This window comes from Zonotrichia leucophrys, chromosome 1, assembly GCF_028769735.1.
Source record: "Zonotrichia leucophrys gambelii isolate GWCS_2022_RI chromosome 1, RI_Zleu_2.0, whole genome shotgun sequence".
Classification (NCBI taxonomy): domain Eukaryota; kingdom Metazoa; phylum Chordata; class Aves; order Passeriformes; family Passerellidae; genus Zonotrichia; species Zonotrichia leucophrys.
This window is the reverse complement of record NC_088169.1, coordinates 90,854,428-90,871,279: the sequence shown is the minus strand read 5'-3', so window position 1 is coordinate 90,871,279 and position 16,852 is coordinate 90,854,428. Positions and strand designations below refer to the sequence as shown.

General features: G+C 44.4%; 1 protein-coding gene across 4 annotated transcripts in view; it reads left to right on the top strand.

The window, feature by feature from the left end:
• Positions 1 to 16,852, top strand: part of LSAMP (limbic system associated membrane protein) — a 985,865-nt gene that overhangs the window by 952,894 nt on the left and 16,119 nt on the right. For 2 of the 4 annotated variants that reach the window (XM_064722144.1, XM_064722152.1), the window contains 4 exons: positions 4,383 to 4,517; positions 8,252 to 8,372; positions 9,335 to 9,483; positions 15,458 to 15,493. In XM_064722144.1, the coding sequence (XP_064578214.1) occupies positions 4,383 to 4,517; positions 8,252 to 8,372; positions 9,335 to 9,483; positions 15,458 to 15,493 (441 nt within the window). The remainder of the gene's footprint in view (positions 1 to 4,382; positions 4,518 to 8,251; positions 8,373 to 9,334; positions 9,484 to 15,457; positions 15,494 to 16,852) is intronic. The other 2 variants (XM_064722153.1, XM_064722162.1) reach the window with 1 other exon arrangement.

Sequence of the window (16,852 nt, the reverse complement as noted above, 5' to 3'; positions counted from 1 at the left end):
CCTTCAAAGCCTTGCTGCTGCACACATCAAAGCTGCTGCCGCAGATCCCTCTGCAAAAAAGGCTCTGCCAGCTCCGAGCAGCAGCAGCCGCCTGGCTCGCGCTGCTCAGGGTCGTTCCCTCTTGGTTTGATTGTCAAGCCTCCCGGGCTCATGCTCTCTCTATCTCCAGCCTCCAGAGCAGAAAGCTCCTCTTTCTGATTCACTGGGACAGAGTTAAGGAGCTACAGCTTGGCAAGATGGTGTTTAATGGGGCCAGCCCCATTAAACCAGCAGCAACAAACCAAGCTAACTAGGAACATGTGAAAGACAAAAAACCTGCAGGGAAGCAGGTTGCCTGCAGTGATGCAAGGGGATGGTTTAGGATGTGAAGAGCTGCACTGAGTGAGAAGTCACCCACCTAGGGAAACCTGAAAGGACCCTCACTGAGAAAGGGCTATACTGAATCAGGCAGAAGAGCCAGGAAACAACCCTTGTCAGCAAGGAAGCTTTGGCAGTACGGTCAGAATTTCATCCCTTGATAATTTCATCCCTCAAGGCAAATGTCTTCTCTTAATGGGAATGGAATAGCTCTGTTGCCAGGAGTTGGCAGTTCCTCTTTCACCTAATAGAATATGTTCATTGTTATCGGTACCAAAGAGCATTGTCCAAGCCTTCTCCCTCCCTGCTTTGATAAACTGCATAGTGACAATCATCAGTTCCCTACCAACGCTGGCTCCTGTGCAGAAACATTTGTAAATTCACTCAATGTATAAAGCTCTGTTCCTGCTCCCCCCACCCCCTGTTTGCCTTAGAGGTTAGAGTTAATATGACTCACCTAATCTGGCTGCCAAAGTGAATTAGTGAAAACATCTCTACAGCTCTCTGCAAGATATCACAACCTGACATTTCTCTAACACACTGTGATACATCTTTCCTCTCCCTGCTCTGTACTACAACACCTCAATTTTATATAAATGCATTTTGTTAGAAATGGTTAATGTGCTCTTAGAGGGGACAAGGCAGCAAGGAAAAGGGTCTGTCTTGAAAGTGAGAGCAGCTCAGTTCTTGTAACAAAATGTTGATGCTCAGGGTCACCAGTGCAGAGACAAGAACAGTGCTACCACTTATACAGCAAAAGACTGTCACAGAAACTTTCCCTGAAGTATTATGCTTATATGTGTGTCCTAGAGCAGGGGAATGAGTAGCTGAAAAGGGTTATTGGTGCTTTTGACATGCCCTTTAGAACAGAAGTCTTGCCTTTCAGTTACTTCCAGAGCACTCCACTGGGCAAGACCTCAGCTCATCATGTCTTGGCAAGGGTTCTGTGTAGCTGTGAAAACTCTCCTGTCAGACATGGTACACAGTACATGGTACAAGTGCATGTATGTATGCAGGGGAGAAGCTCAAAAACATCTTCCCTTGGGAAGGTATCTACCCTTGTAGGTTACTTTGGAGCTCCACTGATGCAGTTCTCTGACAGACTTAACAGCACCCGTAATGAGGGTGCCACTCCATTAGAGCTGGTTAAGTCACCCTCAACCCTGTCTTCATTACGGTGACAGTCTTGTGACAAGGGCAAATTGCAGGAGAAGCAAGTCCCACTTGGAATGAACCCTGTGTATAAACAAGGCAGAATTGCAGAGCAAATGAGTTGCAAAACAGAGGCAAATTATGTTTTAACCTTTTCTTTGTGAGTCTTTCCCTGATGTCTGATTAACTTTCCAGTCAACTCACTGACCTATCAACTGGGAGTGCTGCTGTGAAAGGAGGGGAGTATTGGTTGTCAGCTCAGTTTGGGGGTGGGAGTTTTAAAGTGCTTTATTAGCAGGTAGCAATGTGAGAAATATGCCATAAAAAAATCTGGAAATTAAGAGAGTTCCCCAACAGAAATTATCCCTGCTGTAGCAAAACCAGAAACAATGTGTTGCCTCTACTGACAGCAGCATGGTGCAGTAGTGGCAATGCAATCTTTCATCTGTGTTCAGCCACGGTAGCACCTCATCTGAAATGCTGTGTTCAGTTTGGGGTATCACATATCCAGAAAAATGTAAACTTGTCAGAGAGGTCTAAAAGCAAAGAACAAGAATGATCAAGAGCCTAAAAAAACATCACCTACAGAGGAAGGTTGAAAGACCCGGGCAATGTTCACCCAAAAGAAAAAAAAAGATGACAACTGAGGGAGGAACTAAGTGATTTAAAAGTTGATAAAAGGCTATTGCAGGGAAGGAGGGAATGATTTGTTCTTTTTGTCTGTAGTGGCTGAGACAAAAGTAATGGCTTTAAATTGCAGCAAGGGAGACTCAGGTCAAATTTCAGGAAACTGCTCCAGTGGTAAGGACAGCAAAGCCCAGGAACAGATTGCCAGGAGTGGCTGCAGAATCTCTGCCGCTGGAGGGCAGAGGATGGCTGTGTCCAAGACATGACTCATGTGTCCTGCCTTGAGACTGCAGAACAGATTAGATGGTGATTGAAGTCCCTTCCACATTTCTGAGACTCACCTAATTCTAGTCCTACTGGGGTTAGGGCTCCCTAACATGTTCATGACTTCCAGCAATAAAAAACACCTGTGAAAAACCCACCCTGCTTCCTTCTCCAATGACTCTTCACAGCATCAGCCCCAGCACAGGCCAGAGGACTGAGAGCCATGTCCTGGCAGCAGGAGCCAACTTTGCCTCCTTCTCTTGTGCAAAACGCTGCTGCCATGCAGGTAGGTCCTGCAGCAGACTGTTGGGGGATGCAAAAAACAAAGCAGTTGTAAATTTTAGACATAGCAATGAGACTTTTGCTACCTGAACATCTGGTAGGAGTTGGAAGAAGGGACTGCCGATTAGCCCTGCTGAAAGAGACGGTGAGCCTTTGTCTTTACATGAGTTTAATAGGTACACTACTGTTTTCATGCTGAGTCTCCGTGACAGGGGGTGGTTTTCTCCTAGAATGATTCTGAAAATTGCCTCTGAAAAGGAAAAATAAAAAAAAAAAACCAAAATATTTATGTAAGGGACAGAGTTCTGAGCAGATTTTGAAGCTTCTGAAGTTCTTCTCTGATGCTGAAGGGAATTGCATTCAGCTGGCTTCACCAGTGTGTGTGGCCAGGCTGACCTGGCCAAGAGCCTGCAGCAAGTCTGTGCCTCTGGGGTGGGATTTGTTGCAGGTGGCTCCATGGGAAGTTCAGCTCCAGAGGCCAGACTTAGCCACTGCTTTCATGCAGTGCCATAAACCAAGGTGAACAGTAGGCACTATTTGAACTCTCTCAAAAACTGCACTTTTGTGAAATGGGCAGAGTTTCAGAAGTGCTCAGCACCTGTTGAGCACCTCTGCCCTTCTGGGCAGAGAGTTTTTTGGAAAATCTGACCACTCTCTGAGGAACCTGAATGGGAGCTGACTTTTTTTTTTCAAATCTGTCTATTACCATTTTTGGATTGGGGGCTGATTTCTCTAAACATACACAGGCACACAATTGGGGCTTGCCATTTCCAATGTTGCAGAGCAGTGGTTGCAGCCCTCTGAGAGGAGGAAATGTGGTTCAGATTCTTTCCAGGAGGTGCCTTATTTTGATTTCCTTTTTGAAGGAATAGGCTAGATATACCAATCCTAATATTTTCATGCTTCCCTGGCAACTTTCATGCAATGAATCTAATGTGTTTTACATGGGTTAACCTCACTGCCCTGCTCAAACCAGGAGGTGATGGGAGAGGGGGCCTATTTGCTGCAGTTTACAGAGGGAGAGCAAAGGAGTGACTCACTCAAGGTCAAACAGTGAGTTAAAAGCAAGGCCACAGACCTCCCCCGGTTCCTGCCCCCATCCATAACCCCGACTGACACTCAAGTCACTGTTTTCCAAACGGTGTAAGGAGGCAGCACGGTTTAAATGTGTCGTTTCATATGTACAGTAGTTCAGGGATGCGTGATGATTATTGGTCTCTGCAGATCAAATTACGGTTTGTTTCTCTCAGTTTGGCTGTGTTTAACAGTAGCTTGATCTGATCGATGGCACTTCAAGGTGGTGGTTGCTCTGGGAGACAGAAAGATATTTCTCACAGTTTTGCAGTGGAGAAAAGGGTGCTGACAACACATCTGAGGACCCAGCTAGCCCTGGGTCCAGCACATCACCCACAGCATGACTAACCTCTGGTGGTACTCAGCCATCACACTAGTGAACTTAGCCTGATCTTATGTGGTGGACATTTTGCTTCTCAGCCTGGGCAGCCTGTGAGATGCTATGGATTGTACCACCTATATGGTGCCTTCCAGATTTTCAGTTTTCAGCAGCTTCTGAAATAACTTTAAAACAGCTCATGATTGTTGCTTGTTTGCAGACTCCATGTTGTGATTATTCCTCCATAGCAATTTCCTAAATCTGAAAGCCTAACAGAACCACTCTCTGTATTTTTCTGTCCTACCAGGCAGAGAGTTTGAAGGTGAGGAGGAGTACCTGGAGATCCTGGGGATCACACGAGAGCAGTCGGGCAAGTATGAGTGCAAAGCTGCCAACGAAGTTGCCTCAGCAGACGTCAAGCAAGTCCGGGTCACTGTGAACTGTGAGTACATCGCAGCTGGGGCAGGGCAACGGGGAGAGCTTTGCCCACAGGCAGGGGTTACTTCAGGATAAACAGAGAAGCCTTTCTGGGCTCGGATTATACAATCTGAAGAGAGGACGCTGAGAAAACTATCTGCAATCAGACACTTGCCACAGGGTACAGTTTGTGCTTTAAACCTGGTAATATATAAAAAAAAAGGCTGGGGGAGGTGTGGTACAGAGAGACAGACAGAGAGGGAGAAAGAGCTGTGATTTGCCCCCGTCTCTCCCCTCCGAAACGCTGGCAATGCCTTGTTTTCACTCATTGATATTCGGGTGAACAGTAGCGTGAAGAGAAGCTTCACCAAGGCAGCGGGGAGAGATAAGGGAGGGCTCAGCTGGCTCAGAGCAAACACATGCTTGCCTGCACCCAGCCATCTCTGCAGTGCCTACACGGCTATCACAGCCAGGGGACACGGGGCAGAGGCACGTGCTAATGACAGGGTGCAAAAACTTAACTTTCATGCTGGTTTCAGGTCATTAGTTTAAAGCTCTGTCTAAAAGACCCTTCATGCATCAGTGCAATACAGAAAGGGGTTTTGGCCAAAGGATACAGCAATCCCCTAAAAGCACCAAGTAAGCTGTGGCTCACTTCCACACATGTGGACTGGGGCACAGATCCCAGATCCCATCCCATATGGGCTTAGACAGATGTCCACTTCACTCTGCTGGCATGCTCCACTCACAGGAACACAAGATATTTCAAACTGATGTTACTCTTTAATCCTGCCTGTGTATATGTCCACCTCCATACTTGTATGGCTTATATTTGGCACTTGAGTGATGTAAAGTGAGCTATCCCCATGTACCTGCTTCATTTCCTTGCTTGGAGGCTAATAACTTTGCAGCAAGGATGGATGAATGGGAGGTATGTCCTCTCCCGACCTTCTTCAGTTTAAACTGAGACTTAAACCAGAATATTAACTTAAATTGAAATTGGAGATGGCTATAGACATATTTCTGGGTGCATATTCATGCCTTGATTCACAAGTAGAACTGCTAGGGAGCAGGTTAGGGCAGAGAGCAGATGGCATCAAGGGTTTCGGGCAATACCAATCTTAATTTGACTGTAGGTGATTATAGCACCTTTTAATACCATTCTTGCTCTTCATTTTTTTCCCTTGGTCCCATGTGAGCCATCACATCAGATCAACTTTTCTGTCTCACTTAGAAGTTGAGGTTATAGGCTCCCTGCAGCATCCTTCAAATCTACAGTTTTTTTATATTCCCTTAGAAATTGGGTGGCAGTGGTTTGATATCAGCTGCCTCATGGGGCCAAATTTGGCATTAATATGAACTGTAGTAACAGATTTTCTGTGCTGAAAGTATAGAAGTGTCAAAAACAGCTGAGTTTATAAACTGGAGACTTTCCATGAGAACCAATTAATAGTTTCAAACATTTCCGTGAAACATAATTTCAATGGTGCTTTAATGTGTTTGAAACAGATTGTTTGTGTAAAGTCAGAATGTTTGATTTTGATTTAGTTTCAACACATAATAACTATGCCACGGTAAGATCTTAAACATTTTAACTGTTGAAAAATATGAAAAAGTGATGTTAATATGTGGTGTAATTTGTAATGTAAGCAACTTAAAATTCTTTAAGGACAATTTTTTCTTGAAAGAAAGGGAAATAAATTTAAGAGACTATGAGGACCAAGCAGGAAAAAAACCAGTCCTATTGTATATTTGCATACATCTTTCCTCATCCTGCTTTGTTAAAGAACACCACAAGCAGCATAAAGCATGAAAACCACAGTAAGTTTGAAAAACGAGGATGAAAAATAGGGCCTGTCCAACCTCAGGAGCTTCTTGGCCATCTCTTATCATGTGCTGAGGAGCACTGTCAGCTCAGACTGCAGAGAAAGCATCTTACTTTGCTTTGGTCTCACACTACCACCTTCAGGCTTCCCAAGTAATTGCCCTTGCACATCACAGACAGGGAAACTGAGGCCTAAGGAGAGTGGGAGGAGAACAGCTAAAGGGAACCCACCCCTGGCTTCCCAGGCAGCAAACGCTACACACAGAGCAGCTGATTCCTAGGTGCAATAGGCTGCTTTGTTTGGGACTGCCACCTGCCCCTTCTCCCGGGAGAGCACTGCACCAGCTTCTTAAAGTGGTGAATATGGGGACTGCTCAGAGCGAGGGGCTGGGCTCCCTGGCAGCAGGCTGCAAAGCAGACACTTGCTGGAATCATTTCTTACAACCATGGAGAGATGCCTATTCATTCTGTGACTCACCTCTTGTACCAGATTCATGAAATGGAATGGTTTGCCTAAGAAGATAGACTGCTCAAACCAAAAAATCAAATAAGAATGGTTAAAAAATCACCTTTGCTATCCTTTTCTTATCCCTCCTCCTTTTCAAATTAAAACATTTACATGAACCCAGAGCCTTTGAATGTAGGATCCTATTTATGTAAACTTATTAATATTTATGATGTTAGAGGGCGCACTGCAATATCCCTAAAGCCCTGCATAAAATCCCGATTAAGGTCAGGGAAGGGATCATATTGAGATGGCTAATGTGTTCACAAACAAATTTCCTTCCCTACATTCTCCAGACAGAATTATTTTTTTCTTTGACTGACACAATCCGTTTTGCTGCTTTTTTTTTTTTTTGGCCTTTCAGTTCTGGGACAGATACAGATGGCAGAGTGTGTTTCATGGTAACTTGAGTCTCAGCAAAGTATCCGTCTGAGCCGCAGCCCTGTAATCTCAGGGTATGCAAGTATTAGTGACGAGAGACAAGGCACTTATTCCTTGATCCCTCTCAGCAGCCAGGTGGAAATAATTCTGCCTTTTAACATGTAAAGCTTATCGCTTAATATTTTGAACATGGGGCTGGGATTGAAGATGCCGGTGCCTACCCTACCTGCTATCCAGCAAGTACTGAGACCAAGCTCCAGCAGAGCACACCAATATGCTTTCCAAGTTTGGTTTGCCCATGGCACAGCACTCAGACTTCAAAGTAAGCAGAGGTGGGAGCAGCATGCTGGACTGAGGGCAAACTTCAGGCAGAGCAATCACAAGCAAGCCCTTCTGGAGCTTTTCACAAAGCACCATGTCCAGGTGATCAGGATTTGTAATCTTGGACACCTAAGGGAAGCGTCTCAACATTGGCTCTCTGAGTTGCACCCACAGCTTCTGCTAAAGTTCTTCTCTTTTAAACCATTAATGTATTTCTGTTTCATACATGTTGCCCCAGTCCTTTCTTATTATATTTTTGACATTAGGCAGAGTTTGTATGGAATACAATTTTCATGCTAGTGTTAAACTCTTACTTTATTCCTTTACTTTTGCTGTCTTCCTTTACCCTTGATGAAGTCTTTCTCTCATCTTCTTCTCTCTGATAAGCCCATGTGAACTACAGATCCATAGGTAAATATTAATAAATTGCAGAAGTCCATCATTAACCTTAACTTTGCCTGTGTATGCCTATGCATTTATGACAGAACTTTTTTCAGCAGTGCTGAAGAGAAGCACGTGTAAGGAGTGCTGGTAATGTTGTATATCAGGGAATGTTCAAAGAGCAGCGTTCTGCAGAGGAGCAGGGGGGAACAAGGGCCACAGCAAACAGCTGCCGTGGGTCTCCAGTAGCCCAAACAGTTTGCATGAGGCAGGCAGCCCTGACATTGTTTCACTGCTTTGTTCCACCTGGAAGTGTGTGGATTGACCACGTGTTTCCTTCCTGCAGACCCTCCCACCATCACAGAGTCCAAGAGCAATGAAGCGGCCACGGGACGACAAGCCTTACTGCGGTGCGAGGCATCAGCAGTGCCCACGCCCGATTTCGAGTGGTACAGAGATGATACCAGGCAAGGCCTTCAGCTCACCTCCTCCCTCCTCTCTTCTTCAGTCCATTGAATAGGGGCTCCTGTCATCGCCCCCAACTCCTCTCAAACAAGTTGCTCCTTACAATGCATTTGAGTCACAGTGTCCCATCAGTCTCAGCAGAGCCAGCATGGTCATGGCAGGAGGAGGCAATTCCTCTCTGCACTGGGGATGCTGAAAGAAGTGCAGAGGAGGGAGCTCCTGCCTTGAAGTCAATTATGGGCCAATACCCAATTAATACACTGTTTACATGTTAAGTAGCCCATGATACAGACAAAAAAGTAGGTGGTATAAGTGTTAATTAGGTAATGCTGCTCCAGGTGCATTCTTCTAGGGAAAGGAGCTGCTGAGGTAAGAGATTCCCCGACCTGTGCAACCTGAGCCTCTCAGACTTGCATATGAGAATAAATGAGAATAGAAAAAGGATCTGTCCTTCCACCTGAGCATTTACCTGGCATTAAGGAGGTTGTGTTATTACCCTACATTTTAGGGTAGCCAGCCCTGAACATGGTGCCCTGGTTCAGGGGTGACTCAGCATTGCTATAGGCACATATTGAGAATCTGTATGTTTCACTAAGAATATGTTGCTCAAGTACAGACTAGCCTTAAGCTGGCCATGGTGTGTTCACTTCCTGAGTGACTCAGTGCTGGATAAATGCTTCCTCCCTTTCCCTTGTCTTTGCTTGGTTCTTCACTGCTTTACCAGCGGCATTTAATACCACTGAACTACTACACTCCTTTCATTCCCTCCTCCTGTTTTCCATCTCGGTCTCTTTCTTTGGTCTTCCTTCTTTGGTCTATTTCCTCTCTCATCCCTTCTCTGGTTCCCTCTATCCTCACCTGCCAGCTGGGCTGAATGACTTTGCTTTGCTGTGTGCTGGGGAGGGATTTCCTTCTGAGTACACAACTGCCATTGCACTAAACACCTCTTCTCCTGCCTTCCCAGGATAAACAGCGCCAATGGTCTGGAGATAAAGAGCACGGGGAGCCAGTCTCTGCTGATGGTGGCCAATGTCACTGAGGAGCACTATGGGAACTACACCTGTGTGGCTGCCAACAAGCTGGGAGTCACAAATGCCAGCCTATACCTTTACAGTAAGTACGGGACAGAGTGAAGGGAGGCTCTCACAAAGACATGGCTGTGCAGGAAGCACATCGTGGCCAAAACTCATGAAGGAAGGCATCTGCTTGACAACCCAGTCCCCTCAGACCTCCAGCCATGACCTGGCTTCCACCATTCTGCTTTGGATACCTAAGTGTTTATACTTGCCTTGAAGAACAAACAGCCAAATCAAAAGGTTTACAGTCAAGCCCTTTGATTGACTGGCTTTCCTGAAGACAGATTTTGTTAAAATAATAAAAATGTGTTTGTTTTAAAGCTGGAAACAAAAAGCCCTTTAGAATGACAGCCCCTTTAATAAGTAGACAGAAGGCCAGGGCTCGGAGGATCCATGACAGCTGAGAAATGACAAGTAATTCAGAGAGATGGAGAGAACTAGCCACCGAGCCTGAGGAGAACAGTGACAGAGTCAAGAAAAAGAGAAATTGGTTTGAAACTGGAAGGGACAGAAATGAGAAAAGACAGAATGATTTTAAAGGGATATACCATAGGGAGCAGGGGGGAAAAGGTAATCAACAGATGAAATATGGAATAAGGTTCCTTGGATCTCATTCTGCTACCTTTCAATGGCTGAGTTTGTCTTAGTAAGTATAAACAGACAGAAGCTGGGACTAGACTGAGCGCTAGAGCAGAGTTACCTGCTGATTCTGAATTTTGCAGCTGATTCAAACCTGACCCTGAACAGAGGCTCTGCCCTTCACCTACCATCCACACACACATACAAACTGTGGTGTATTTAAAATGCAGTTTCCAATTCCAGGTCTAAAACTTGGACTAGACTTGGCCCACGTGTTATTGGCATCAGAGATACACTGCAGCAAAATGACCCGCTCACACAAATGAACACGTAGACACAAAAGTGACTGATGGCAGTGTTCCTGTGATGGTCCCAAATTGAATTAAAACTCTCATGTCATGACCTGCATGTCCTTTTAAACAGAAAAAAAAAAAAAAAAAAGAGCTGTGTAAAGCAGTCAGTATGGGATGCAGTTTGGTCTATTTTCTGCTCTCACCAAAACAAACCAAAGTTATAGTTTGGTTATTTTTAACAGATGTTTAACAGAGGAAAAGGATAAATCCATGGGCATTCTTTGTTTACCACCTTTGGATTTATTTCATGGCAGCTTGAATTTTTGCGAGTTGGGGTATATTTTGTGGCAGCTATTTTTTAAAGAACAGATATTATCATAAAAGAACATATATTTGATTTCCTGTAGCATTGCAGCACACAAAGCAAATTTCTACTTTGAAAGTCCTTACACCCTGGTCTTGTGACTGTCATGAGATTCACAAAAAATCCTCAGGCAGCAATCTGGAACACAATTTTCAAATACTCCAGATTTGTTCTTGATGATATTAATATAATTCTAAGTTTAGAATCCATTATTTGTGACTGAATTCTAAATTTGGCCCTCTCTGTTAGTTCCTGTTACACAGATGAACTGAAATGCATCACTGAAACAAATATAAGATGAAATTCAATCATGTATATATGCACATATGATTTTAGTTGGGGGCTTAGTTTTGCTAGAGAAGCATTTTGCATGACTCCAGAACTTCACCTCAAAGGATCTCAAAGGATTTGCTAGCAATGAATATTTAAATATCACAAGTCATTTAGAAATGGGCAAGTGTTGCTAGCACCATTTTGCAGGAGGAAGGTACAGAGTGAAGAAGTGGTTTACCCATGGTCACCAAATGAGTGGCAGAACCAGTGAGAGACCCAGGGAAACCTTGCAAAGTTGCTGTAAACTGTTCCATGAGGAAATGTGGCAACTCTTAAAAGATGATTTTCAACAGTGAGGATCCTATTTTAGCCCCCTTTTGATGTGTATGAAGAACACTTTCTTTCAAGTTGTTTGATTTGGTTTATAATTTTTTAGAAATTCAAGGCCTGTTTATACTGGAGGACACTAGAAAACTTCCCAAGAGCCAGGAGAATGGAAATGCAGGAGCTGAGAGAGATTTGATGATTTTTAGTGAAGTCTTTCTAACTTGTTTTTGCTGCTTGGTTAATCCCTACTTTTTTCACTGTGCAATTGCTTCATATTGTTCCAGGAAATCTCTGTTCTTCTAGTTAGTGTGGAAGAAGGAAAGGCAGAGAAAAAAAATAAATTCAGGCAGACTACAGCTGCTATTTTGAAGGTTAAGAAATCAGGGGGGAAATGAATGAAGGGAATCCAGCTTCATAAAGATAAAGAAAGCTGCTGAAAAAACCTACAAGCCCAGATGAAAGAAATGCTGTAGTGATCACACCGTAGCTGAAATAACAGGTAATGCACATTCCCAGTCACACACCCAGACAGAAAAATAAAGCAGTGCCAAGCTTTTGCAAGGTGTACAGCAGATACTCAAATACTTGGGAGTGTTTTTCATCCCTGGAATCAGAGATCTTATTTCCTTTTTAAAGAGAGAACAAGCTCACTGTAGAGCAACATCCCACCGGGGAGGCAAGTACAGTGATGGTTCCTCAGTGTCCCATTGCAGCACAAAAAAGAATGGCAGCAAGGAGTGAAGAAACAACCAGAGAGTTAATAATGAGCTACAGGCAGCTTTGCCTGAGGTGGAGGGCAGACAGGGAGTGAGCGAAATGATGTGAAAGAACAGTTTAGCAATAGAGAAAAATTGGTGGCTACCATTTCATGAAATCTCAGTCAGCACTGAAAAACTCTCAGAGAGACTGAGTGCCTTAGATGCCAATGTCATAGATAGAAGATGCATTAAAATACGAAAGCAGCCTCCTTGAGCTGTATGAATAGATAGCTAGTGATCTTCCTTAAAGGATGTAGCAGCAGGATTGCCTGCTGTAGGTGAGATTTATACCCCTCACTCCTGGAGACTGAATTTACAACAACATAAATATGGCCCTACCAAAGGTTTAACTTACCCGGGAAACTGTCTCCAACAGCAAATATGGAGTATGTTTGTAGAGAGGGTACTCAGGTACAATGTGATGATACAACTGATCTAATAGCTTGCTGACATTCCTTGCTCCCCAGTCCTTTTGCCCATCCTGCTCTCTGCCACATTATTTTGTTATTTCCCTTATTCTGCCACACAGTGGACATCCCACTGAAGCTGTCTAACCTGCTAAACCAGTGAATAGGGTAAATGAACTTTACTGCTCATCTCCCTAAAATGCCCCAAATGTTTTCTTTCATTGTACTGAGGTGAACAAGTTCATGGCTAGGCTCAACAGGCACCAAAGCCCATGCAGGAGAGGAAGCTCTATCACACATCTGTGGGTATGAAGAGTTGGAAGGCAGGGCCCTGTTTGGCAGCATTGGTGAGCCAGTAGGTTATTTCAGCTCTGCAGAGCCTGGGAGCAAGGTTTGTAATCCCTAAGCACAAAAAAAAGGACAGTAGTACAGATCTCTGTGAATATTACCTGACAGAGAGGCACAGCCAGGGCTGCCATCACAGAGCAACAGGGGTGAAAAGCAGTGACTCAACTGAAGCAAAAGGGTTCTTCCTCCAAGTGTATTAGGAGGTAGGGAACATGTTTTCTTTTTGTTTTACTCACCTAGCAGTACTATGAAAACCATTATCAGTGAAAGTCACAATTTGTATCTTAACACATACACAGAAGTTGTGTATATATAAATATATAAATATATGTATATATATATATGTATAAATATATGTATATATATGTATAAACACATAGCAGATACACATTTGCTGGAGGAACACAGATACATGGGTTTGTGTGTAGGTGACTATGTATACATAGGCATGCACCTCTGTGATGTAGAAGCAAACCCACATGCCCCTCCACAGGCACAGATAAGCAGGTGCAGCACTATGTGAATTCCAGCAAAGCAGAGAAAAGAAAGAAAAGCTTTTCCAAATTAGTTGTCCTCTGCCTCCTGCCGAGCTAGCCCATCCCATAGGCTGAAACGGGAGACAGCAGCACAGTGCTGCACATCCTGATGCAGTCCTGCTGGCTCAATTGGCTCAATTATGGGAGATGCCTCATCATCAGGTTCCCTGCTGCATCCTCTGCACCCTTTGGGGAATCAGCAAGTGCAGAGGTGGAGCAGAAGCTGGCAAGACAGTGCCAATTCAAGCAGCTTCAGGTGGAGCCCCGCAGTTTTGGTTGCAGCTAGGCATGTTCCTAAAAGCTGGCATTAGCCTCTAACTTGTCATTATTTGTTAGTATCCTCCCACAAGTGTGCACACCCCTCCTTCCACTCTGCCGATGCTTTGCTGTGCCCTGAGCATTTGGTTACAGCAGTGGCTGCTGGGGTTTGGAACCTCAACTGTGGCCGAAATCCCTCTTAGTGGCTCTTAGTGCACACCCCCTGTTTTCCTCAAGGCTGTCAATAACAGGGAGACTCAGGAGGGAGGAAAGTGGTTTGGGCTGACAGTCAGAGGGGGCAAGGCTGAGACACTGCTAATGAGCCAGGGTGGAGCAATAAAAGCAGCACACAGTGGGAGAGAGGAACAGAGACAGAGTCCTTGAATAGAAAGCAGCATGATAATGAGGCCATAGTGCTTTGCTTTAACTGCTTATGCTGTGCAGCCTGCAGCCTGCTGTGCAGGAAGAAGGTAAAGGGGAGTTGAGTTATTTAACCAAACTAAATAACAAGGAAGTCTTGTCAGCACAAACAGCCTGCTTTCGCAGAACAATGGTCCCCTGTTGCTACATAAACAGAGAGATCCAGGCTAGACTTGTATTTGATCTCTGCTGTGCCTGCTGTGGATTCAAACAACTCCATTACCACCATGAGGGCAGGAGTCCTGCCAGTGTCATAGGGATGGGCCTGACCTGCTCAATCCTCATGATCTCCAGCTAGACACAAACTCAGTCTTTGCACCAAGGATACTGTAGAAAGAGCACTGACCTCCAAATAGCTGGGCCTGGGTGATCAGAGAGTAATAGCAGCCTACTGATTTATCCTGCTAAATTCTGTGTCCATCAGCAGTGATCTTAGCAGGTAAGTCAGGAGATAACTCATTGCCCCGGGCCTATGAGCTGTTGCAGCTAGATATCTACCTATGGATCAGTCCATGGGTAGGAGCTTGTCTCAGTCACTACACGGCATCCAGCAAGCTCTGAAGGCATAGAAAGGAGACCCAGTGATACCAGTCAGGCCTGGGGGCCTTGTATTCTTGGGTTTGTGTCTGGCTCTGCCAACAGTTCAGCATTTGGCCTTGGGCAAATTGCTTCCTTGCTCTGTGCATCACCTGTACCATGTATGAAGTAGAATTAACACTACGGTTAGCCTCAGACTGAGGTCTCTGATACTGGTTTCCCTCAGTATCTGTGCAATTGTTTTGGGATCCTTTGTGGAAGAAGAAAACTGTGAAGCCAGCAGTGACGTACATCAAAGCCCCTGTGACGCATAGTGAGGAAACATTATAAAAAACCAATAAACAAGACAGCAGGCTCTGCAAAAAACTCTGTCCCTCTCAGAGGACAAAAACTAAAAAAGCAGAATACCCTTGAGGATTCACCAGGGTGACTGCTCCCATGCACAGATCCTCAAGGGAGCTGTCATTGGCAAGAAATCCATTGTGGAAAAGGTTTTGGGGAGGCAACAACTACCCATGGAAGACTTCCACAGCTCACCTCTCTGCCAAGACTAGCTTCCAAGCAGAGGTGTAGCTAAGAGGAGCTGTAGAGTGATGACATGAGTGGTCTTGAAAGTCAGAGGGAAGATATGGACCATCAACTCCAATTACCTTCACTGCAGGTGCTTAATCCCTCTTGCTGTTTGGCTATTATTTGTTTAGTTTCTCAAATCACTTCTCTCTGACTCTCAGTCCCAGGGGATGTTGATGTGTATTAGGCGTGTTGCTAGCAAAATGCTCTATATATGAAACCTACTCTAGTTCATTTAATTTGGGGATGGACAACTCCATCAGGTTTGTATCTGCTGCTTGCTTGGTGTGAAAAGTGGCTTTTCTCCTGCATGTTGCTTATTGTTTTTTTTCCCCCCTTAGAACGAGTTTTACCCACACTCCCCAATCCTTTTCCAGGTCAGTATATGCTTTATGTTGAAGTAGCTCTTTAGCCGGGTCATTCTCCGTCATCCTGACAAATGCTCAGACCTAGGCATGGGCAGAACAGCTCAGAGATGCAGGAAAATAAGGGCTTTCCCTTCTCATTTACATGTCATTTTCTCGTTTCTGCTCACTTTCCTCATCCTTCTTTTCCCCCCTCCCTCTTCAAAAAACCAATCAGCTGAATAGCAACAGCCTTTAACCAAGCTTTGAGCAAGGACATTGAGTTGTCACCCAGGTGTGGACAGTCTTTAGTGAGGTTCAGTCTCCCTGCAGATCTACTTTTAAAACACATTTCCATCCTAAGCTCTCTTTGCCCACTTGTTCACATTTTGGATCAAAAGCATAAACAGACCTAAAATTTTGCAGAGACGGTGGAAAGGACAAGTGGAAAATTGAAAATTAAAACACTGCCAGTTTTTTTTTCACTCTAGTTGAGCATCTTATCATCCACAGTGAAACACTTTGTTTTGTCATGCTTTTGTCCCGCCTCTCTGAGTCTTCCAGTCACAAAATCCTGCATCTGAGGCAGAGAGAATGAAAAGAGGCACATGGTGAGGTGTTATTGTCTGCTTTATTCCAAAAGGGAAGTAGATATGAAGGCAAAACAGGGTCTGTGTGGGTTTTTTTCTGTCTCTGTCTTGCCCACTCCTGCCTTAGGTGTAGACAGCATGGTCCCAAGATCCATATGAGATTTGGAGCTTGGTTGGGACCTTTTCATTCTGAAAAAGCACAGAGACCAGGCATGTCCAGAAAGCAGGCTACAGCATTTGAAAGTGGTGTTCAAAACTGAATCTGCAATAAGGCAGCAAGTCCCTGTGTTCACTGAAAAAATCTTGGCCTACAGCTCCTCAGTATCTTTGTTTTACTGCCATATGAGGAGGATGCACTCAACTTATGGGTTGCTCAGAGACCTAAATTGTTAATGTCTGCACAGAGCTTTGGGATAGAGTGTTATTAGGAACCCATGTTGTTTTGCAAAAGAGCACCTGCTTGAACAAAGCACCTGCAGGTACTCCCATGAAAAGAACAATAAATGCTGCGTGTTACACATGCTCCGTTTAACTACTCTGCTGTTTTCAAATCAAGCTCTGCTCTTGGCAACTTATTCAGGCTCAGGATGTAGTCACAATTGCCTATTTAAAAGGCAAATCCACAAATACAATTAAAGAAAAGTACCTAAAAAAAGAAAAAAAAAAGGAGGTAGAAATCAAGCTACCATTAAAATTAAATCCCAGAGAGTGATTTGTAAATAACATTCAAGGAGCTGAGAAAAGGAGTAAAGTAGGCCATTGGGAACCTACTGTGGAAAAATAAATCCAATTAAACACCATT